This window comes from Drosophila navojoa, chromosome 3, assembly GCF_054131105.1.
Source record: "Drosophila navojoa isolate 15081-1374.11 chromosome 3, UAZ_NAV_1.0, whole genome shotgun sequence".
In the NCBI taxonomy this organism is placed as follows: domain Eukaryota; kingdom Metazoa; phylum Arthropoda; class Insecta; order Diptera; family Drosophilidae; genus Drosophila; species Drosophila navojoa.
This window is the reverse complement of record NC_142891.1, coordinates 30,498,258-30,524,164: the sequence shown is the minus strand read 5'-3', so window position 1 is coordinate 30,524,164 and position 25,907 is coordinate 30,498,258. Positions and strand designations below refer to the sequence as shown.

General features: G+C 38.6%; 1 protein-coding gene across 1 annotated transcript in view; it reads right to left on the bottom strand.

Moving 5' to 3' along the window:
- dpr19 (defective proboscis extension response 19) overlaps positions 1 to 25,057 on the bottom strand; it is a 41,267-nt gene extending 16,210 nt beyond the window's left edge. Inside the window, exons 1-2 of the mRNA XM_089257685.1 lie at positions 24,922 to 25,057; positions 4,642 to 4,787 (exon numbers count right to left, since the gene is read on the bottom strand). Of these exons, the coding sequence (XP_089113811.1) occupies positions 4,642 to 4,787; positions 24,922 to 24,988 (213 nt within the window). The 5' untranslated portion in view covers positions 24,989 to 25,057. The remainder of the gene's footprint in view (positions 1 to 4,641; positions 4,788 to 24,921) is intronic.
- Positions 25,058 to 25,907: the final 850 nt, after the last annotated feature.

Below are 25,907 nucleotides of genomic sequence, written 5' to 3'. Positions count from 1 at the left end.
GAGTGCTCGACTAGATCCTACCTTGAACCAACCTAATAAACAAGTAAGAACGTTGCAGTCGGGCGTTACCAACTACGGAATACTCATTCACACCTCATAAGCAATTTAGTAGCCAAGCTTAGCTCTAATACTGTAGAAAGTTCAGTTTTTCCCGATTTGCCCCTACTGGGCGTAGACACTTCATTTTTGGTCAGCTTATAGAACAACTAGGTTACCGAGCTGCAAAATAAGGATACTCAAGATACGCTCAACAATGAAAGAAGGGTATTTTACGGTATGCCACGCCCCTAAAGAGGCGTAACAATATTATTTGGAGAATTGGTAGAGGAGGTTAACTAGCCAAATTTGAAGCTTCTAGCTCTTATACTTTCGGAGATATAAACTTTTGCGGTTTGCCACGCCCCCTTTGGGCGGGGATAAATCCTTCATACCTCGTTGGCCTTGGGAGGTCAACTTGCGTATATATACAAAATTTCAAGTCTCTAGTATCAATAGTGCCTGAAATATGGCATAATTTGAAAAATCACTATTTATTCAGGTCCGATTTGCCACGCCCGCAATAGGCGTGGATATATAGTTTATCCACCCATCTTTAAAGAATCGAAGCAATAGCTCACTTGTAAAATTTCACATTCTAAATTTACAGCTTTGGGAGATACAGTTTTACCCGATTTGCCACGCTCCCAATACGTGGAGATATATCCGCCATAGCTGGTTATCTTGGGGGTCGACGGGGATCTACATACCAAATTTCAGCTTTCTAGGTCTTCAATTAACATTATTTCTGGCATATCGAAAAATGCATTTTCCGATTTGCCACGCCGCTAGTGGGCGGATCCGTAAAATGTTAACTCTTTATATGTCGAGTATATGTTCCAAATTTCAAGTCTCTAGTTTCAATAGCGCCAAAATAGTCTGCGTTCATACGGACTGTCGGACGAACAGCAAGGGGGGCATTGCAAAAAACTAATATACTCATTTCACTCACGTATAAAAAGTATAAAAATCACATTTAGTTACGGTTCAAGTTTTCAATTTCGATATACTACAGAATATACATAAATGAAATACAGCAGCAGCTCACGAAAATTGAAAAACTCATGTCTTCCCTTCTGTGTGAAGAGTATACCGAACTGTTCAAACACTTTGCCAAGCTCTCACAAAATATTTGTTTTCTTTATTATTTGTGGTAAGGGTATGAAGGCGTTGGTGCGCATAGAGAATATGTTTTCGCAACGAGCGTGCACACACAAACTACAGTCCCTTGCTCATACATGTAGTATTTATATGCCTCTTGCTACCTGTAGCAATTTTAAAGCCCAGCATTTGCATTTGGTCGATCTTGTAATCGACATATGTTTATACATTTGATTGTCTGTTCGCATGCCATGCGATGCTCACAATTATGGAAAATTCTCCTGTCAGGCGTAGCGTTGTGCCATAGAAAAGTTGTGAGGCTGTAGTTTGAATACCGGGCTTGTATGCTGATCGTAGTCCTGTTGTTGGGCCACCCGCTCCAATTTTGGCACCTAATTGAAGCTTTGAGAGTGCGGTGCCAACGCTGAGATTTTAGTGCGTATTGTTGAAATGGTGAGTGAAGATGACGTGTAACTATTGATCTTTGGCATGGTATGCAATGTTTAAGGAAACTTTTGATATCGGTGTGCATGGAGGACGTACAGTGGCAGTGGAGAAATCACATATGATTGGAGTTGAAGAGTGAGGTAAGCTTATTGAGTTGAGCTGTAAAGTTGTAGTCTTGTCTTTGAGAATCATCTTTAGTTCAGAACAGTTGATTTATGCTTGAGCGATTTTATTGTAATCAATAATATTTGATTCTGCTGTCGATATGCGAGATAATATACGTATGTGTATAATGTTGTAAATTGACTTATGAAGTCCAATTGGCGAAGTTGACGAAGTGAAGCTCTTTCAGGTTTTTGCGTAAAAGCGAAAACTAGTGTCTTGTGATCTGTACGCACATGGAATATTCGTCCTTCTAATGGCTGGCGTTCTTCGTTGATTATTTGATGAAGAACAGCGCAAACTGCTGTGTCGCTTGCGTCCGTGCTGAGTGAAAGACTAGCGTCTGGTGATGGATGAACCAATAAAGTTGCAGTTGCTAATGACTGTTTGCATTCCTCAAAATGTTTGATGGTATCTCCGGTACACGATATAGGTGAAGAATCGTTATTCTTATTTAGCGCGATGAGCTGTACCAGTGGTGCTTGATGTGCGATGGCTTTGCGCAAGAATCTTCTGTAAAAGTTGATCATTGTCAGAAAGCGTCGAAGTTCCTTTGCTACTTTAAGAAACGGAAAATCGATTATTGCCATTAAAAATATGGGTGCAGTCCTATATATGGGATAACGGGTATCGATCAAGAACTGTCTGTGAGTATTGTTAGGGTGGAAATGTCTACCCTGGTGTCTTTCGACCAGACTTAGCATCCGGAATGCAAACGATTAGAAATGGAAATGCTATGTACATCAATTTTAAGTTTTAGGCTATTTAGAAAGGCATATGGGGGTTGCCCATCGACGCTGCCTTTTGAACTTCGATGGGAGTGATTAGTTTTTTGTCCCGTTGTTGTTTCACTTGAAGTAGCATGGAGCTTAATAATTGATAATTGAGCGCTGCTGCCGTACTTGCTATGATACCAGCTTTGTTGTTCTGTTGTGAAGTATTGCGTTTTATTATGACCGGTTGGTTGAATGTTTTATGACCGACCACGGCTGCGAGATCGACGATTGTTTTTGCTGGCAAGTCTTTGCTAAAATTTTCTTGCTTATCTCCTGGATACACTTCCCTTGTTCGTCGATCCGTTTTTCTAAACGACTAATGCTAATGACGTATCTTCGAAATTGATAGATGTTACTGCTTGGATGTTGTCACCTGAGTAGTTGAGCGAATCTATGACAGCATCAGCTGTGGTTGCAAGTTGGCTGAGTGGGGTTTCTGATGCACTCTCAAGAATTCCATGACAGCTCGAGCTGCAGGTGGTAAGCGTTCATTAGTGGCATTTGTTTGCTGTAGTTGACTTAACAGATGGCTAAGGCGTCCATCGCCCATCGCATTTTAGATTCTGCGAATTTGGCGAGAATTGATTGTTTCAGTGTGGTGCCTGGATTTGAAGTTGGCTCATTCATTACTACATCATACGTACGTTATAACGGCAGTATATTTCTCGTGCTCTTTATGCATGCGAATGCCCTGCAGCGCAAACCAGCCTTCGAATTTGGTGAAAAACATTTCGATAGATGTTATTGAATTTATTTTAGGGAATGGTAATTTTCTAAAAAAGGGCATTCATGTTAGATGTATTTTCTGTAGGTATTCCGCTTCGGTTGAATTTTCTTGTCTATCTTGTTGTCGAGACAGTTGCGACGAATTGTGAAATTGTTGGTAGAAGCTTATTTGAGATTACTCGTGTTGTAAAATTGAATAGTTAAAATGTTTGCCACTGAATTGATCGTCAGCGTGTGGTGCTGACCAAGAAGAATTTATTAAAATGTAAGAAGGCTCTAGTCGAGACTGCTCGACTAGGAGATACCCTGAACCCTCCAAGCTGATATTCTAATCAGTCTGCACTTCTTCATCCAGACACACGTATAACACCGCACTCTGCTAACGGCGCAGTAAGGAGCGAGGGCAATATTATGAGAATTTATTTGTTGAATAATTTAATTTATAGACTTACTATCTTAATGAAACTTTCAGAACGTAATCACAATGTTCAAATGTATGTACATTCCAGAGCATAAGTCTCTAGTTATTAAATGCGTTTTTAAGAAATTGGGTACGAAGGGGGCGTGGTATCCAAAAGCTGTAAATTGCAAAATGTGTGTATTCATCATATGTATAAACACAGTAAATCTGAAGACTCCAGGACTGTTCAAATGAGGCTGAAAAAACGAAATCAATTTTTCGATTATTCTCGATGAAAAACTTATCGGATGATTTATCGAAAAAATATGATAAACTCGTACTGCGTATGGTATACACGAGTATACCATACCGGACGAACAGACGGACAGGGCTATATAAACATGGGGTCTGCGATGATTCCTTCTGCCCATCACATACTTTTTCACAAAACCATTATACCATTATCTACGATTTTCAATGTGTTCAGGGTATAATAATAAACCGACGCTGCAACAAACTTCAAAATTAATAAGCAATTTATTAATGACGCAGCGAACCATGGATCATCCCTTGTGCAGGAATCATTTAACTAAGAACACAAACAAAGTTGCAGACCAGAAAAATAAACAAAATTAAATAAACAAAATTGCAAAATTATAAACATACATACTTCGAAATTAGTTATGGATGTACAAAAATAATGCTTTAATTTATGCTGCTCAAGTTTGATATCCCATGAGTCGAAAACTAATAAATCTTTCCTTAGATGATGATGTAGAGATTTTAAAAATAATATGCAAAATTATAAACATCCATCTTTCGAAATAAGTTCTGGATATACACGTAATAAAGCTTTAATTGATACTGCTCAACATGTTTTACATGTTTTTATGAATTTTCTGTCGACGAACTTCTGCTTACTGAAGTAAATAGGAAAAATTTTAACAAATTTTTATATTTAACTTTATAGATATATTATTGAATTGCTCTTACCGTTGCCGGGGAGTTAACTTTAACCACGCATGGCAGTATTGCAAGTCCTCCTTTTTGGGCGATGACACGAGTATTATTTTTTGTATTGAATTGACTCGGCACAGTACTTCCAAAATGATTTTGCGATGAAGTTAATTTTCCTACATCTGAAAATTTCATATTTAGAATATATGTATATATATTTTAAAAAAAATAAGAACGTTGCAGCCGGGTGTTACCAACTGCGGAATATTCATTCACACCCTATCAGCAATCTAAGCTTTGCTCAAAGACTGTAGAAAATTCGGGTTTTCTCGATATGCCACGTCCCTACTGGGCGTAGACACTTCAGCCAGCACACACTTTCGGCCAGCTCATAGAACAAGCTAATAAGCTGCAAATTTTGGGTGCTCAAGAAATGACAAAATTACAGGATATTTTACGATATGCCACGCCCCTAAAGAGGCGTAACAATATTATTTAAGGAATCGATAGAGGAGGTTATTAGTAACTTTACTATCCAAATTTGAAGCTTTTAGCTCTTATACTTTCGGATATATAAACTTTTGCGGTTTGCCACGCTCCATTCGGGCGGACATATATCCACTAAAGCTTTTTCGTCTAGAGAGGTCAGCCCGAGTATATATACCAAATTTGAGGTCTCTAGCATCAATAGTGTCCAAAATATAGCAGAATTTTGAAATCACTATAAACTGCGTTCATACGGACAAACGGACAGTCAGACAGACGGATGGACAGCAAGACGGACATGGCTAATCATTTATATACATACATTTTCCATCGTCGGGCGTTACCGACTAGCTAAGTTTAGCTCTAATAGCAACTGATATTTCAATAATAATTCTCACATACACACGCGCACACACACGCATAGACAGGCGATTGCGCTTGGGTTGCGCTGCAGTGTGGGCGATATTATGAGAACTTATTTGTGGAATAATTTAATTTCTAGACGTACGATCGTAATGAAACTTACAGAACGTAATCATGATGTATACATGTATGTGTATACCGAAGCTCAAGTCTCAGTATGTGATATACGACTTCTACAAAGATGAGGGCGAGGGGGTGGAGTGGAGGCGCGGGGGATAAATTTTAACAAAAACCGAAATTGTATAAAATACATCTTAATATATATTTAACATTTGGACGCTCTAGCTATAATGAAGTAGGAAATATAATTTTTTAAGTGACTTTCGATAAGGTTTTTTATCAATAAAAAAATATCGGAATGAGTTATCGTTTTTTAGTGATAAACTCGATATGCGCGCGATATATACGGACATTTAAAAAAAAAGTTGAAGTCTCTAGCTCTTATATCTTCTGAGATCGACGCGTTCATACATACGGACAGACGGACGGACGGACGGACAGACAGACAGACGGACAGAGCCAAATCGACTCAGCTCGTTGTGCTGATCAAGAATATATATAATTTGTGGGGTCTGCCAGGCCTCCTTCTGCCTGTTACATACATTTCAACAAAACCATTATACCCTGATTTCCCATTTTCAATGTGTTCAGGGTATAAAAACTAATAAGAAAGCTCTAGTCGAGACTGCTCGACTACGAAATTTCCTGAACCCTTCGTAGAATTCATATTTCAAAGTAATTCTAAGAGTCCTTCTGTTTACACAAGAAACACAGTCACGCACACACAGAAAAACATGGGGTGCAACAATAAACCAGCATTGGCTGCAGTGTGAGCTTACTATGGAAACTTAATTGTTTAATGACTTTTCTTAGTAATGAGCTATGCTCATGAAGCTTTCAGTTCGTTATTATAACATTGCAGTGCGTGTATGTATATTCCAAAGCAATAATCTCTAGTATTTGAAATACGCCTTTTACAAAGGTGAGGGTCATGGGGTGGATATAGAGGTGGGGGTAAAATACAACAAAAATAGAATTATTTTTTTTATTTATTTATCTACTTTCAACATGGAAGCTCTAGCTCTAAAAGCGTAGGGGATCTTTCGATAAGGTTTTTAATCGAAAATAAAATATCGGGAACAGTAATCGATATTTAGAGAAAAACTCTATAGCCGATATCTTCTAAGATCGACGCGTTCAAACATACTGAGAGACGGACGGACAGACAGACAGGCCCAAATCGACTTAGCTCGTCGCCCTGATCAAGAATATATGTATATACTTTGTGGTGTCTGCCACGCCTCCTGCCTGTTACATACATATGTACGTTTCAACAAAACCATTATCCCCTGATTTTCCATATTCAATGCGTTCAGGGTATACAAATTTAGTAATCTCTAATCGAAACGGCTCGACTATTAATTGCCCTGAACGCTTCGAGAAACTGATATTTTTTCATATGTATATCTAAGGGTCTTTATGCTGACACAAGAAAAACATAGGCATGCTTGCATAAACACGTATCGGCTGCAGTATGGACTTACTATGGGAATATAATTGTTTTACAACTTTTCTCTTGAATTGACTATCTTCATAAAACTGTAGATGCAACTGATCACGAAACTTTAGATGAAGCTGATGCATTTGCCAAAGCACAAGTGTCAAATTTATGGGTGAGGGGGTGAATTGGTGGATTGTTGCGAATTGTGTCAATCGTAGAAGACACCCACGCACATAAATAAATGATAGCTAAGCTTTTTCTTTTCGTTGCTTGTTAGTCGCCTTTTTTGTGCAGCGTCAGCATTGCTTCCGAAAATAGCTGTGTCGATCACACACATACGAACATACATATGTACTGTTGGCTTGCATATAAGAGGTGGAGCTAAATTAGATGTGATAATGATAATTGACTAAAATAAATAAACGGAATAACTTAGAATCGAATGCTGATCGAGTCCCTGCATCTCAGGGCACTTATTTAAAGCTTAAAACGAAACCGCTTGAAAATCTATATTCGAAGTGGACGCGGATAAATTAAGTCATATGGTTTCTTGTGAGTTACGTGTGATATTGGATTCTATCACCAAACTAGAGTCGAATTTCGATGCGCCTCACACTACCCTATAAGAATATTTAGAGATTTTTCTGTGAAATTTGAATCAATTCTACTGAAGTTTCAGGCCTTGCTTTATCGTGAACTGGGAAGTCGGACAAATCAACAGTTGTATTTGACGCTTAATACAAGCTTGACAAATACTCACCAAAATTTATTGGAATCTATACTGAGTTGGAAAATTTTTTCTCTATAAACATAGATTATAGTTGCTGACACTGATCTCAGCGCTATTGAGAAGTTCCAGCATCTTCGATCCTACTTAAAAGTTTCTGCGTTGAATACTTTTAAGGCATTATATGTATATGCCCTCTGCCTTATTGAAATTTTATAGGTTCAGAAATTAAATTATTTAATTTTGAAGATAAACCACTGTAAAGAGTAGTTGTTGTTGTACGTGCTAACACGGGAGTGTCGCTCTCCCAACCATCACTTTCCCGCTGTTCGCGCTTAGATGCGTATACGTGCGCTCTCTACTGTTTGGACTTTGTGAATAATCAGGGAAGTACATTAATATACATACATAGAGCATATAATGCATTCGATAAATAAATAAATGCATTACATTATTGTATGCAAAATTGGTCTATGCCTATGTAAATGGTGTTGAGCTTATTTAAACTGAAAATGAATAAAAAATCTTCAAAGAATTTAATCTCTGTTGCCTCGCGTAACCCAAGGTTTCTTTAGCGCCGTTAGTATTTTACACTTCTTTGCTCACTTTCTTCTCGCACTTTGCGCTCACGCTCACACATAAAATTTCGCTCTCGCTTACACAGATAATTGCGCCCTTCACTTGCGCTCTTCATTTACATTCGCGCTTGCAATATCGTTTGCACTCGCGCTTGCACTTAGAGTTGCGCGCTCACTACTTGCGTTCGTCACTTGGATTTATTGTCGCTCAAAACTTGCACTCTCGCTTTGCGCTCATCGTATGCGCTCGATCTGCAGTAATCTTTTGACATTCTAGCTTGCAATATCGTTGCGTTCTCACTTGTGCATGTGTATGAGTTAATGCATTTTACTCAATCGCTCAACACAGTTAAATATCGCTTAATAGACCACTTACCCTAATAGTCACTCAAAATTCTGGTTGTTGTCTTCGCTATATCGTTAACAGCTGTCTGTAACAGTCACTCAAGTATAGTTTAAAACTGCCAGCGTAATATATATTGAGATATATACGATCGCGCCCATTTGTTAACATTCTTGAGTTTCTCTTCATTTATTTTATTTGTTTCGATTGAAATTGGTTTCAACGAGTCATCATCGGAGCGTGTCGAAGCCAACAGCTTTATACAAAAATGCTACAAACGATGTAACCCGCATAAACAAATCATTGAAAGACTACACTAAGCCAGTAAAGCCGTTTGAAATTGAAAGTCGACTTCAGATATTGAACCGATAAAAAGAAACGTTTGAGGATTTGTGTTCACTTCTAATGAACCGTAGTAGTGATAGCAAGCCTAATAGTCTGAGTCCCGCTAATTTTACAATGATTAGCCCTGCGTCACACTCTAAAAATCTACCGAATATAAAGTTGTCAAAATTTAGCGGAGAATATTCGGAATATAAGAATTTTATTGGACTTTTTGACAGTTTAGTCGACAACGAGCCAGCCTATCAAATATAGAAAAGTTAAATCACTTGTTGTCATGCTTGGACAAAGAAGCATTAGGTACTGTCAAGGCATATCAGGTGACAGATGCTAATTACCCAAAAGCGTCAACTGCGGTAAAAAATGTGTACGACAATCAGTGTCTCATATTTTTTAACAGCATTTCGAAACTATTTCCTCCTACACAAGTCTGAACCATCAGCATCATCTTTGCGTATGCTTATTGACTCGTACGTGTCATTTATGAATCTTTATTATTGATAGGATCTGATAAACATTTAGTGATGATGAAAGCGGACGCTGGCACGCGCTCTAGGTGGGAAGAGAATCTTGACTATAATAAACTTCCATTGTGGCAAGATTGTGAAGCTGCCTTAAACAGACGGCATCAGCATTTAAGTGCTGAAGAATCATCTGGTCCAAGTCGTAAGGTAGCTTAGGATAACAGGAAGAATTGGGAAAACTGATCACTTCGTTCACTATTGATCACTTCGTTCACTATTGTTCGTCATTAGCAGCAATACACTGTTAGAAACGTTTTGCCTTCGCAAGGAGCTATCCGCTCTGTATAAACTGTTTGTGAACAGGACACTCAGTGGCTGCTTGCCAATCAGCCCACTGTCGTGTGTGCTCCAAGCCGCGCTATACCATACTGCATAGATATAGCTCTAAGGCGTCTCGTCTCACTTCGCCAACGATTTTATCTGCAAATCACGCACGGATTGCCTCTGAACCAGTTATTTTATCAACTGCAGTTGTGATGATAAAAGCTCAATCTGGGTCTTACCATTTAGCTAGAGCTTTATTAGATTCCGGCTCGCTCCGAAAATAAAAAAGGCAACGATCTGGGATTCAATTGTTGGGCATTTAAACTTCGATAGAGTCCCAAACAGACGACATAGAAATCCGAACAGATTTGGTGTGTTATGTTCCATATCGTCATACCAACGAGAGATCAAGATACATGATATCGTACAATTAGCTAATCCTCAATTCCACAAGCCGCAACGTATTGATTTGTTGCTCGGGGCTGATATCTTTTTTGATATATTAAAAGAACAAAATAAAGGGACCTGCTGACAGCCCAACATTGCAATTGACTGCCTTTGGTTGGATTACATCTGGTCGCTGCCGAACATTGAATGCAGCTACTAGTTCGTCGGCTTTAATTAGCGTCGTAAACGACGCACAGTGGAGCCTTTGCCGACAGAGCGTGGCAAAAATCAAAAAAGGTACTTTAAGCGATTTTTAAAAAGTTGATGTCATATGAAAATAAATCGATCTAATGGTTTGTAGCCGAAAGATTTTTGAAAATCGGTCAATTTTAAGGGTAGTTATAGCCCTTCAAAATTTGGGAAAGTGGCAAAAATGTGAAAAGCAGCGAGTTTTTGTGAAAAATATCCCACTTGTCAATAGAATTGTAGGAAAAATCTTTCACCAATTTTTGCAGTGTTGGTTGCGATTTAAAGAATGGATTATTACTAATAGAATAAACAAAAAATTAAGTTAATACGACTTTTCATTGCAGAGCTGGTTTAAATTTACTAAACCTCTAAATTTGACCATTTTTGTTTACCTAAAGTAGTCTATATCTTTTGAGTTCCGCCGAGTTCCGAGCATCGATTTATACACACGTGTTTCTGAATATGTCCTCTTTAATATAAATAAAACTTTTGCTGCCACCAGGTTCCACCCTGGGTTTCTATAGCAAAAAACTAACCCAAAGTCGGCATAAAAAAGGTCAAATCTGCATGCAGCTGAATGCCGTAGGTAGAAATGCCGACGGCAAAACTACTTTACAGAAAATTAAAAAAAAATATTTTTTTTTTTTTTATTTATTATTATTATTTTTTTCTATTTTTTAATTTGTTTTGTTATATTTATTGAATATAATTTAAATAAAATCAATATCAACAAAAAAATTTGTAGTTTTTCATACAAAAACATACATTTTAGGACAAAAATCACATTTTTCAGGTTTGAGGTAAAACTGTAACGCATAACCCTGTATTTTGGTTTCTTTATAGCTTGAAGAATTCTCTGTCGAATGCTTTTTAAATGTTTGAAATATCTTGCTTGGTTTAAAAGTTATGATTTTTGTAACGCAAAATGAGCAAAGGCTCCACTGTTCGACGACGTAAATTATAATTATTAAATTATATTCAATAAATATAACAAAACAAATTAAAAAATAGAAAAAAAAAAATAAAAAATTTTTTTTTTTTTTTAAATTTTCTGTAAATAGTTTTGCCGTCGGCATTTCTACCTACGGCATGCAGCTGCAAGCAGATTTGACCTTTTTCATGCCGACTTAGGGTTAGTTTTTTGCTATAGAAACCCAGGGTGGAACCTGGTGGCAGCAAAATCGATGCTCGGAACTCGGCGGAACTCAAAAGATATAGACTACTTTAGGTAAACAAAAATGGTCAAATTTAGAGGTTTAGTAAATTTAAACCAGCTCTGCAATGAAAAGTCGTATTAACTTAATTTTTTGTTTATTCTATTAGTAATAATCCATTCTTTAAATCGCAACCAACACTGCAAAAATTGGTGAAAGATTTTTCCTACAATTCTATTGACAAGTGGGATATTTTTCACAAAAACTCGCTGCTTTTCACATTTTTGCCACTTTCCCAAATTTTGAAGGGCTATAACTACCCTTAAAATTGACCGATTTTCAAAATTCTTTCGGCTACAAACCAGTAGATCGATTTATTTTCATATGACATCAACTTTTTAAAAATCGCTTAAAGTACCTTTTTTGATTTTTGCCACGCTCTGTCGGCAAAGGCTCTACTGTGCGACGTAGCTATAGATTCTATAGTTCGCAAATTCTGGGAGTTGGAAGAAAAGCCAAATACAATTAATTCGAATTTGTATACCCCAGAGCAACAACTGTGCGAGAAGTCATTTGTAGAGACTATTTGCCAAACTACCTCGGGTCGGTTCACAGTGTCGTTGCCATTCAAGTCAAGCCCATATTGCCTTGGTACGTCTTATGACACAGCCAAGCGACGTGTTCTGGCCTTGGAAAGAATGGGCAAGCAACAAGACATTCGGCCAATGTATATTGGCTTAATGAAAGAGTACTTGGCCTTGGGTCACATGAGCCCAACTGATAATCAAATTCCGGGAGAGCCGCATTATTTTATCTCATTTCAATGTGTGCTAAGACCGCACAGCGCATCCACTAAACTTCGAGTAGAGTTTTGTCGCTGAATGATAAGCTCATGGTGTGTCCGACCATCCAGCCGCAGTTATGGGAGACTTTGTTAAGATATCGACTTCGTCCTTGGGCTGCTACAGCAGACATCGCTAAAATGTACCGTCAAATTTAACTTGACGAGTCCCACCGAAATTTTTAAACTTATTGTTGCCCACTGATCCGTTCGAAATCTTTCGTTTAAATACATTAACGTATGGGATAGCGACTGCCTTATTCTGCGCACTTTAAAACATCTAAGCGACTTGCATGCCTACACTCATTCAGCTGCTGCAAAATAGTTAGCTTAAGATTTTTATGTTGATGACTTGTTGACAGGAGTAGATAGCGTTGAAGAATTGCGCTTGTTGCATCGAGACTTGATATCAATTCTTCAAGCGTTTGGGTTTTCTCTCACAAAATGGTTGTCCAATTGTAAACAACTCGCAGCACAGCCAGCAAGAAACGATGATTGGTCATCAAGACATTTTTAGATACTGCATGAGCTGTTCGGTAGAAGTGCAACCGACCAAAAGATCCGTTTTGTCATTTGTGGCACGTTTATACAACCACTTAGGTTTGTTAAGTCCGATCGTGACTCTTGCGAAAGTCCTTTTGCAGGAAATAACGTTGCATAAACTTGAGTGGGATGACCGATTGCCTGTTCAAATTAGGCAAGAATTTGAGGCAGTAACTAAAATTTAAATTCATTGCATATACCTCGTTACGTTGGCACAACAATATTTACAAACACATATTTACAGTACTATACAAAAATAAAAATATACTGATTGCAGCTCTACGTCAGTTTCTGTTGACTGTCCTATGGGGAGATCGGACGATTAAATCCCTTGTCTGCCTTCTGTTGAGTCTCCTTGGAGTTCGGCTTCTTGTTAGCATGTTTGTTAGCCGGTTTTTGTGCCGTTCCAATCGGTCATTGTACCGGCTCGAGTGCTTGTTTATTTCGTCAAAGACCGTGGAGAGTTTCGGATCACGATGTAATATGATATTTCCTATGAACCATCCACAGCCGGTAACCAATCTCATGATTTTATTCTGGGTGGCCTTAATACGACGAATTTGGCTATCACAAGCCAGTCCCCAGATTTGGCACCCATATCTCCATATTGGCGCAATAATCTGTTTGTAAATGGTAACCTTGTTGGTAAGTGAAAATTTACTATGCGAGAGAATAGTGCTTTTTCACAGCCGAACGTAAGCGCATTGTGTGCGCCGTGACGTGCTTGATTCTCCGATCCAGTATTATGCCGAGGTACTTAGCATCATTCGCCTGCGGCACTGGATCTCCGTCCAGGAGCACGGTCGGCGGCGTTTTCCGCCTCAGCGTGTAGCAAAAGTTGCGCGACTTGCTGCAATATTCAATCGCCTTGCCCAGCCCGCAAATTTTGTTGCATAATCTTGTAAGCCATCAGCTGCATCGTACTCGCATTGGGACGTGTATGTGATGCATACATCATCTGCAAAGGTGGTCAGCATTGATGATCCATACAACCTATTATCAGGCTGTGGCATGTCGTGGCTGTACAGGCAGTATAACAGGGAGCCAAGGACACTACCCTGTGGTACTCCAGCTGCAACATCATACTCTGTGGATAGCGCCGTATAAAAGCGCACCGCGAATCACCGTCTCTCAAGGGGACCTGAGCAGTCCAAAATATGGCGCAGGAAGAGTCCGTTTGATATTGGGCAACATTCCGGCGTGACGCCGCTTCGAGGAGTGGCCACCGGCCTCCCTCTACGAATAGCTAGTGGTGGTCGTTCTTTGCTCACGCTTCTGCCGCCTAGTCCGGTTCTGCGTCTGAACCGTTGTAGGAACGCTTGGTATTTAGTGCAACACGAATAGTTTGCTGGGTCTTGCTCCCCGCAGTAAAAACTGGTGCAAAACTCGTTGCGTTGTCGAGTGCAGTCTCTGGATGTTCTCCATCAGTGGCATTGCACTACGGCAGTCCACTGTTAAGCCTAACAGCTGTTAAAGTTATGTTGGAAAAGCACGTGCCTTCAGCTTACATTTTTTGGTATCCGATTTTTAAATTGTCGTTATTCAAAGACAAGATACAAATTTTGGGAAATTTAAAAAGGATATGAATTATTAGGTTGATTATATTGGTTTAAATAACATTTGATGTTTGATCTTTTTCTATTAATTATTTGTAAAATTAGCAAGTGTTGTCAAATGTCATTTCTTGTAAATAAAATTCAACTTTGCAAAGACATATTAAACAGACATTAAGGCGCATAAAAATAATTCCAATTGTATGTCGTAGAGCCATTCATTGTGATTATATTGCCTTGTCTCAATGTGCGACTACGGGCTGAACTTTGTGATGTTCCGAGCTGCAGTTGTGTGCTGCCTTACTGTTAGCTACCTTGTGGGATGCAGTAAAGAAACTACTTGATTGTCCTATTAATCAAGTCGCCTTTAGGTCAGACTCGGAGGCTGTGCTTCTTTGGCTGCGAATGCATTCATCTAGCTTAAATACATTCGTTGGTAATGGCGTTGCAACCATCCAAGAGTTGACAACTAATGTATCTTGACGTCATGTACCAACGAAAGATAATCCAGCAGATTGTATCTCGAGGATGTTCAGTTAAGGAGCTCAAAGCTTACAGCTTTCTGACACGTTGTGGCCGTTGAGTCTGAATTAAGTTTCGCATTTCTTGCAGTTATATCCATAATTCAACACCGCAAGCGATTTTGGATAGACTAGTCAAGGGACTATCTGCTCAGCCTCCCGACAAGCAGCCTGGAATTTCAACGTGTTATAGTAGTTGAAACACACCCTCAAACATAAAGCTAGCTCTTCCCTTGTTCTTTCAGTCACAAGGGATTGAGTTTTTCATCGGAGCTGGTCTTTTCTTCGAGCTGCTGTGCATTTGGCAAATTATGTTTACGCCTGGAATGCCAGTTTTGCAGAAAATTCAACTCGGCTGGATCATATCAGGTGGCGAGCAATCGGATGATACAAATCACAGCACACGGCTTGATAATTTGGATCGTTAATTTTGGGAAATGAAGCACGTCTTTGAGCCTTTCACCAAGGTAACAACCGAGAAGCTTCATTGTCAGCAGCATTTCATTGGAACTCAAATGATGCTATGAAGGAGAAATACTATGCATTTTTGAAAGAATATATTGATCTAAGCCACATGTCACTGGTGACCAGCGCAGAGATCTCTAATGGAAATACTTCTAGCGTCATCATTGTATTCAACGACACAGCTATTATCGCATCTGGGCTTTTATTAAATGAGTTGCGTATGTCAAAACCGACTATTCAAGCAACATTGTTTCATACACTCGTTCATTTTCGAACATTTTCCATTGCACTTACACGTCACATTGGTAAAATGTATAGGTGTGTGCCTGATTCCGTGCTCCAATACCGTCACTTATGGGACGAAGCCTGCTTCTTTTTTGGCTAACCGTGCAATGCACCAACTTGCAATGGATGAATCATAATCAAACCCACTAGGATCTAAAACTGTTTTGAGAGATTTCTATGTTGATGATCTGATCTCAGGAGGGAATTCAGTTGAAGAAGATAATGCTGTTGCATTATCACCACAAATCATCTTAAACGAGGAAACTATAAATTGGGAAAATGGTGCTCCAATTGAGTCAACATAAATCGCGGAGTTTCAGAAACTGAGCAAGACACTTTTCTCAAACTTGGCGATGGCATCGACTTATCTGGGAGCCTCGAAAGGAGAACTTTGTATTCACTTTAGAGCCCAAAATTAATATTTATTGATTTGGAGCGAATTTGGTAAGGACTTTCATCAAGTTAGCAATGTACTTCAGCTTAAGCCAAGAGCCGAATTACATGCCTTGGCTCGTGCCTATGGCTCTTGTGTTTATGTTCGTTCATCGAAGAATAAAGCTGTTAAAGTGCAGCTACTCCGTTCCAAGGCTAGAGTCGCCCTCCAAAAGACCCTCACGGTGCTTAAGCTTGAGTTATGCGCTGCATTTGAATGTGAGCTGCATGGTTGGTCAGATGGTGGTCTTGTCTTGACTAGAAGAAAATCCATCATAATTCAATGTGTTTGTCGCTATCAAGATTTGTGCCATACAGCAGCTCACGATCGGCATGGAGTGGCATTACGTGCCAACTGAGATGAATCCTGCGTATATGTTATCCAACGGAGAAGCACCATTGGAGCTCTTGCACTCAAAATTATGGATGCCTGGACCTTTTTTCTGGCAAAAGGACATAAGTTATTGGCCTAAGCACTGCTTGGCTGCAGCATGCCTTCCTGAAATGCGTCAAAGTCAAAAAGCATATCTCGTTGTCATTCAAGTGCATTAATTCATTCGGAACAATAAATGGCATTTATGGCTATGCTATTAACCTATTATGTCGCTTTTCCCTATAGAATGGAAAAAATATACATTCGTCATTCTTGTCATTCTTTCGCTATCTCCGTTTATGGATGATTTTTATCCACTAAGCGTTGGTGGTCGTTTGGGATACTCTACTTTCGGCTTCGATGCGCTCCACCCACTTATCTTATCCAAAAACCATCCCTTAACCTTCGCTATAATCTCCCATCGTCATCAAAAGCATCATCATGCAGGACCGCAGACTTTGCTTGGACTGCAGTTTTGGCCCACAGGCGGCATGAAAACTGTTGTCTAGCTGAGCGTTAATGGTGGACTTGCCTGAGTAGCGTGCACAGAGCTCACGAACATTTACAAACACTGGAGTGGACTATTGTGATCCTTTTTACTACAAGCCCGGTGGACGAAGTAGACCGTCAGTAAAATCCTAAATGTGCGTGCCCGTGTGCTTAAGAACTAAGGCTGTATGGCTGAAGCTCGCGCTTGGGCGCCCTCAAGCGTTTTATAAGTACGCGCGGCATTCCGAAATGCTTTTAGTCAGACAACGCTACCAATTTTGTGGATGCGCGGATAGAGTTGGCGGATCTGAGGTGTTTATTGTTGAGCCAGGAGCATCGCACTGAAGTTCACAACTACTCCATCAACAACAGCTTCGATTGAAAGTTCATACCTCCTCATTCACCATATATTGGCGGCCTTTGGGAGCAAGCAGTGAAGACCGCTAAAAAATACTTCTAACGCTATATGGGATCGGCACTTCTTGGCCTCGACGAACTAAGCACGTGGGTATGCCATTTTCAGGCTATAATCAATTATCGTCCTCATGTTCCAATTTAAGAAAATCCCGATGATCTTGGAATTCTCACTCTATGACATTTTCTGGTTAGTCGACCACTCACCGATTTCCCCGAACCAGACGTATCTTGTATCAATCACAATCACCTCGATCGCTGGCAACGTATGACAGGACAGGGCTAAATCGACTCAGCTCGTCGCGCTGATCAAGAATATATATACTTTATGGGGTCTGCCACGCCTCCTGCCTGTTACATACTTTTAACAAAACTATTATACCCTGATTTCCCATTTTCAATGGGCTTAGGGTATAAAAAAAAACATTATACCCTGATTTCCCATTTTCAATGGATTCAGGGTATAAAAAGGAATATCGGATAGGGTTGAGAAATCACTGCACAACTTTGGCAACGAACTGTATACCAGTGCTTATGTCTGAACATTGCAAGTGGTTTCCTTAATTTAATTAATTTAATAGAAGAGATTTTTTAGGAAGAGAGAGCTCTTAGGAAAATTCGTGATAATATGTATTCTATATATATAAAAGAGGGTTGTGTAAAAGTGTTCCTACACTTATAACTCGAGATCTGCTGGACCAATTTTCATGGTTTTTGATTTGTTGGATTTGTCTCCGGTACGAGTGGGATAGTAGATCTTAAAAATACTGAAAATATTTGACGAATACTTGAAAAACGCGGCTTTTTCCCTATAGATTCAAGTTTCCATTGATACTCAGTAGGCTTGATAACAGTGACAGTAGTATAGCAGTAACTAAACAAATGTAGTCAGTCTACGGCACAGCCTCAGGCGAACCTGACTATTCTTAAAAAAAAGCACATTTGATAATATAATAATCTCGAAAGTTCAGGCACTTGATTGTCTAAAACATAAAGCTGTGTAAATTATTTATATTTATATTTCTTGATAGTTTTATATGGTTTTGTGCGAAGGCATATTCAGTATTACTATTAATATGTAATACTATTAATGCCGCGTCCTAGAAGATCTTTTTCCCGGCGGACCCATGATGCAATTAGACAACGGAATATCGAGATTCAATTATCTGACGAAGAACGAGAAATCGCCCGATAAAGGCGCCGCGCAAAGAAGGGCCTTAATTCGTTCGCTTCTCAAAGAGAGGCAGCCCGTGAAACGGCAATAAGAAATGGTTCAAGGATTGATTTGAATCGAGCAGCGTTTCGATATGATTGCACCATTGACTACAGCTTGAATCGTTTAGTTTGCATTGGTCCAATGGACGTTGTTTGCCAGCATTGTGGCGTATTGAAGTTGGTGAAACTTCCGGTTTGTGCTGCCTTAGTGGTAAAGTGACATTGTCATTAGTGGTCCCGCCACCAGAGCCATTGCGTTGCCTGCTTTATGGTGAAACATTAGAATCACGACATTTTCTAGCGAGCACTCGAAAATACAATGCCTGTTTCCCATCGAAACCACGTGACCTGGGGAACAAATAGTCGTATCAACTCAAGAAATCTTAGATACGTGTTGCCTCATATGCGGCAGTTTGTTAGATAGGTTAGGAATGCCAGCGCACTTAAATGGAGAATTAGAACGTGAACGTGACGGATCATATATCCACATGAACTAAAGCAATGAGTTCAAACGAATGTACCACTGTTGAATCCTAAGCAGATGGAAATCTATGATACACTGATTAATGCAATTGATGATGGAAATGGTGGAAATTGCGGTAGCAATTGCTTCTGGAATAGCAGCCACATTGTTGGACGAATGCCGTACGGCTCACTCAGCGTTAAAATTGCCATTAAATCTTCAAGCTACTGAACAACCGACATGAAATGTCAAAACGCTCTGCAATGGCCAAAGTTTTAGTAGCATCAAAAATTATTATATGGGACGAATGCACAATGGGGCGCATTGGAAGCACTAGATCGACCATTAAAAGATCTGCGCAAAACACTACCAGTAATTCCAAGACCTACTGCTGCCGACGAAATAAACGCTTGCCTCAAAGCATCAAATCTGTGGCGATATGTAACCAAACTTCAACTATCTGTAAATATGAGAGTTGCAATGTCAAACGATCTATCTGCTGATGATTTCTCGAAGCAATTGCTGAATATCGGTAATGGCCGTATTCCTGTCGACGAATCGAGTGGCTTGATTTCATTTCCTCAAAATTTTTGCAATTTCGTCTCGTTAAAAAATGAGCTTATCAACAAAGTATTTCCGAATATCATTGCTTTCCACAAAAATATTAAATGGTTAAGTGAGCGAGCAATTTTGGCGGCTAAAAATAAAGATGTGGATGACCTTAATTTTATAATTTAAAACAAAATCGTAGGTACTCTGTATTCATTCAAATCTATCGACTGTCTAACAAACGAAGAAGAAGACACTAGTTATCCAACTGAAATTTTGAGCCCCTTGGATGTGCCTGGTTCACTACCGCACAATTTACAACTGAATGTTGGCTCGGTAGTTATCATGCTTAGAAATTTAAACCAAACAAAACTGTGCAATGGAACGCGTTTGGTGATAAGAAAACTGATGAGCAATGTGATTCACGCGTCGATACTCAAAGGTAAATTTAAAGATGAGGAAGTTCTTATTCCTAGGACTCCGATGATCCCAACAGATATGCCCTTTGAGTTTAAACGAATTCAATTCCCGATTCGTCTTGCCTTCGCCATGACGATCAACAAATCACAGGGCCAATCTTTGACTATTTGTAGCTTCAATCTAGAAAATGCCTGTTTTTCTCATGGTCAAGTGTACGTGGCATGCTCACATGTTGGCAAACTTTCCGCAAACCAAAAAACAAAGAATGTCGTTTACCACAAGGTGCTTGAATGAAAATCCGATTAAATAAATAATAAATTAATCAGAGTGTATCCCAACCTGAACAACATAGCTTTCAACAATTTTTTACCTAGAAATAAGATAGGGCAATGCAACGTTTGCCGGGCCAGCTAGTAATTAATGAACACAAGATCTAATGTGCGATTTAGATGATTAGAAATAGAGTTAATCTGAAACAGAGACAGGTTAAACCATTCATCAAAAAGATTGTGATCAATTGTCGGAATAAAGTAATTTGCATTACAAGTTGTTGTTGGGAATATTAAAATCAGCCAACACAAGAAGCAAGTCTGTATCATTTACATGTTCATAAAATTCTTTAATACAATTAATATGTTGAGCATAAACTTGTACATCAGAAAAGGGAGGGATATAAAAACATGTGATAAACAATGAGCACGATGGGAGAGTTAATTTAACCTCTAAAATCTCCGCATCATGAAGGGACGAAAAGGTAAACACTTCGGAGAGGATAACACACCACCCCCTCTGCGCATTGAACGATCGAGTCTATATATATATATAATACTCGTGTATACCCTACTCAGTACGAGTTTGCTTTATTTTTGCAATAACTCATTTTTTATCGAGAATATTCGAAAAATTGATTTTGTTTTTTGAGCCTCAGTGGAATACTATTAGACGTGGAAACTTCAGATTTACTGTGTATATACATATTTTGAAAATAACAGATTTTGAATACTACGCCCCCTTCGCCACCAATTTGTAAAAAGCGTATTTCAAGTACTAGCGACTTATGCTTTGGAATGCATATACATTTGAACATTATGATTACGTTCTGAATTAAGTATTCAACAAATAAATTCATTGAATATTGCCCACACTGCACACTGTCCACACTGGTATAATAGCTTTGTATAAAAGTATGTAACGGGCAGAAGGAATCATCGCAGACCACATAAAGTATATATTCTTGATCAAGACGACGAGCTGAGTCGATATAGCCCTGTCCGTCTATCCGTCCGTCCGTCTATATGAGTGCGTCGATCTCAGAAGATACACAAGCTAGAGCCGAAATTTTGTGTGCATACTCGTGTATACCACACGCAGTGCGAGTTTGCTTAATTTTTTCGAAAACTCATCCGATAACTTTTTTATCGAGAATAATAGAAAAATTGATTTAGTTTTTTTCAGCCTCATAGGAATACTATCAGACCTGGAGACCTATATACATATGATGAATACATTTTTTAATTTACAGATTTTGGATACCACGCCCCCTTTGCCCTCAATTTGTAAAAAACGCATTTCAAATACTAGAGACTTGTGCTTTGGAATGAAAATATATTTGAACATTATGATTATGTTTTGAAAGTTTCATTAAGATTGTGTGTCTACAAAAGAAGTTATTCAACAAATAAATTCTCATAATAATGACTACACTGCAGCGCAGCCCAAGCGCAGTCGCTGCTTACTGCGCAGTTGGCAGAGCGCATTCTAATACGTGCATGCGGATGCATGTGTATGTATGTATACGTGCATAAAAGAAGTATAGAATGATTAGAATATCAGATTGGATGGTTATGATTTGCTGAGCCAGTGTTGACTGACACTGGCACACAAATTTGTGAGTAGGGTGGCAAAAATTGACACTCTTGACACATACATATGTATGTATCTACATACATGTACATTTATACATTTGATTATAAGCGTGGGATGCGATGCTCAAAATTAATGGATATCGCTTGTAGAAGCATTTATGTGTATGCCTACATGTGTGCCTTTTTATGAGCCTATGCGTATATGCATGTGTGTATGCATGGGATGTGATTATTGGCGTGTGGCTACCTCAAACAAAATCGAGCCTAATGGCAATACATGTTTATTTAAATCAAAAGAAAGCGCCTGACATTGCGCTTCTTTTGATTTTGGCCAGTTTCCGCCTGTATGAAGCACATGGACCGGACAGGTAGTGTAAAGTGTTTTGCACACTTATTTTCGAGAGTAATCTCCGAGTCGAACTACAAAAATATACGAAAGCACAATCATTTCGCTTCATGCGCACGACCCAGATGGTCGATGGTTGAACAAAAGATCCCTTTATGCTCAATGTTTCCCTTGCTATCTCTCTCTCTCTCTCTCGGTGTTCTTTGTCTCTCTCAACTATGTACATATTTATGTGTATGTATGCATGTGAGCACAAGCAGCGGCTCACGAAAATTGAAAATTCGCAGCTAGAACCCATGCCTTCCCTTCTGTGTGAAGAGTATACCGAACTTATGAACCCGTTTGCCAAGCTCGTACAAAATATTTGCGTTTTCGTTATTATTTGTGCGAAGGATATGAAAGCGTTGGTTCACGTAATAAAAATGCTTTCGCGACGAGCGTGCACGCACACACTCTTCCTTGCTACATGTATTACGAGAATTTGTATGCCTGTGTGCGAAGCTCTTGCTGCCTGTAGCAATTTTAAATCCCAGCATTTGCATTTGGTCGATCTTGTGAAGTGCTCACAAACATACATATGTATGTACGTATGTATGTATATACATTTGATTGTGTGTACAATTGGGCTGCGATGCTTATAATTATGGGAGATCACTTGTAGAAGCAATTGTATGCTAATGTGATTTCACATGTGCGTGTGTGTATGTGCATGTGTATATGCATGGGAGATGCACATTGGCGTATGCCTGCCTCAACTTAGAATGATGTGAACGATTTTGGGCTCGATTGAAGAGGCGCGCTTACACATATGTATTTATGAAAGTAGCTGACTAGCTAAAGTGACAAGTGCATATTATATATACATGCATGTAATTAAAAAAACTTATAAGCTGTATTGACATGCCTAAAGTTAACATCAAAACAGTTTTAAGAACACAAAAACAAACTTGTTTCCTTTAAAGAATTCTCCAGCCTTGCCTCCCACGATTATTTCGATGGTCTCATCGGAATAGACATCATTCAGCAGCTTGAAGCAATAGTTAACATTCCACAAAGATAACTTATCACAAGAATCTTTAACATATAAATCGAGCTAGAAAACAAAATATCATCAACTCTGTATACCATAGAACAAAGAAAATAGTACCGATACAGAAAGACCTAGATGACGGCACTTTTTATTTCGAACCTACGTCCATATCCAAAAAATTATTCATATCAGGCGAACTTTATTCCGCAAAGAATAATGTCATCTTAATGGAAGTAAGCCATTTCTCAAATCAAGAACAGATATTTCGATCAAATTCTCAGCAAAATGTATCTAATTACGAAGATCAATACTTCTTAGAAGTAAATACAACCGTATAAACCAAAGCTAAAGTCATCAACATTGAGCCAATTATCCACACTGATCATCTAAGCGATGAAGAAATTAAAGAACTAAAAAAGCTCTGCCTAAAATTTCCAGACCTCTTCCATTAAAAAGAAAATCCTCCAAATTAAGTTAAGCACAGAATTCAAACGACAGATCAATCCATTCGAATCTATTCCGTTATAGACCCAAAGGTATAAGCAAAACGGATGAGAACTATGAATCTCTTAAAATACCTTTCGGTCTGACTGATGCGCCGGCTATCCCAAAATAGCCGAAGAAATGAAAATCAATATGGATTCAAAATTCAGAATAGACAGAAACCCTCAGCTACAAACTCAGGAGACACTATATTCAGAAGAGAAAATAGAAGAAACAAACTAGTCTCTATTTTCTAGGCTCAAAACTTTTGACCACAAAAAACCAAAACCACTACATCAGTCTAAAAGAAAGATTACAGAACATTTATACACAAACATATAATGTGCAACAAATAATAAAAGATAAGTAATAGTGCTCAAGTCAAGACTGCTCAGCTAGGAGATACCCTGAACCTTCCAAGGTAATATTCTAATCTTTCTGCACTTCTTATATGCATACGTACACACATACATTGTATGCAAAGGCGATAAGCACGACTACGCTTGGGCTGCGCTGCAGTGTGGGCAATATTACGAGAAGGTATATGTTGAATAATTTCTTTGTAGACGAACAATCTTAAACTTTCAGAACGTAATCATAACATTTAAATGTATGTACATTTCAACACACAAGTCTCTAGTGTTTAAAATACGATTTATTGAAATTGGGGGCGAAATTACAAAATCTTAGCATAAATATATAATATACACAATGAATATGTAGCTCTTCTGAGATCTCGACGTTAATACGAACAGGGTTATATCGACTACGCTAGTCGCGCTGATTTGAGATGCTTCCTTCTGCTACATACTTTTTCACAACAAACATTATGTCCCGATTTCCCATTTTCAATCGGATCAGAATATAAAAAATAAGTAAGAAAGCTCGACTACGAGATCCCCGGAACCCTTCGAGCAACTGATATTTCAATAATTATTATAATTACAACATTCACGCACACACATTTCAATAAAAACATTATACCCTGATTTCCCATATTCAATGGGTTCAAGGTATAAAAATATACATACATGTACGAATTTTGACTTACTTGAATATGATGATGTGATCAATAGTAGACACAAATAAATTTGTATATGTAATTTTTCCGGCTCCATTATTACAACTGTTACTTAGTAAACAGCTTCCGGATTAGTGTTTACAGGTTCCCAAGCATGTTAAATTCACTGTATTAAAAAATAAATTTGTATGTATGATTATTATTTATTATACGGCTCTATATATTCTATTTATCGACTTAATTACTAACATAATTCAGACAAGTGCAATAATAAACAAGTAAGAAAACTCTAGTCGAGAGCGCTCGACTAGATACTACCCTGAACCAAACTAATAGAAAAGCACATTTAGTATGGTTCAAATTTCAATTTCGATGTATTTGAAAATATAAATGAAATAGAAAACTCATTTAATTAAAAATATAAAAATTTTGACACAATTAAAAAATAAAATTACGACACGCTCCGGGTTTGAGCCCGAGACCTCGTGATCAAGCGCCGCGCTTTCTACCTTGACGCCACCCTCCTGTTTTGATTTTCAATGTCAAAACTGAAATAGATTCACTGCTACAGCGCCATCTACCAAATCTAAGTCAAACTAACTGCTGATGTGACTTTAATAATGTGCAAGAACAACCATACTAATTAAAACGTACATATAGTATAGTTAAAATTTCAATTTCGATTTTTGAAAAAATATAAGAGAAATTTAATCAAATATATAACAATTTCGAAGCAATTAAAAGAAAGGCTACATCACGCCCAGCAGGATTTGAACCAGAGACCTCGCGATCGAGCGCCGCACCCTCTACCATGACGCCACTCCTCTGTTCTTATTTGCAATGTCAAAACTGAAATAGATTCACTGATGCAACGCCATCTAGCAGAACTAAACGAAACTAACTGCTGATGTGATTCTAAGAATGTGCTAGAAGATGTTTGAATGTATGTGTGCACACGTATAGGAAAACTGCTGTTGCTGCAGCACGTGCGTTTGTTAATTGGCCAAACATTTTGT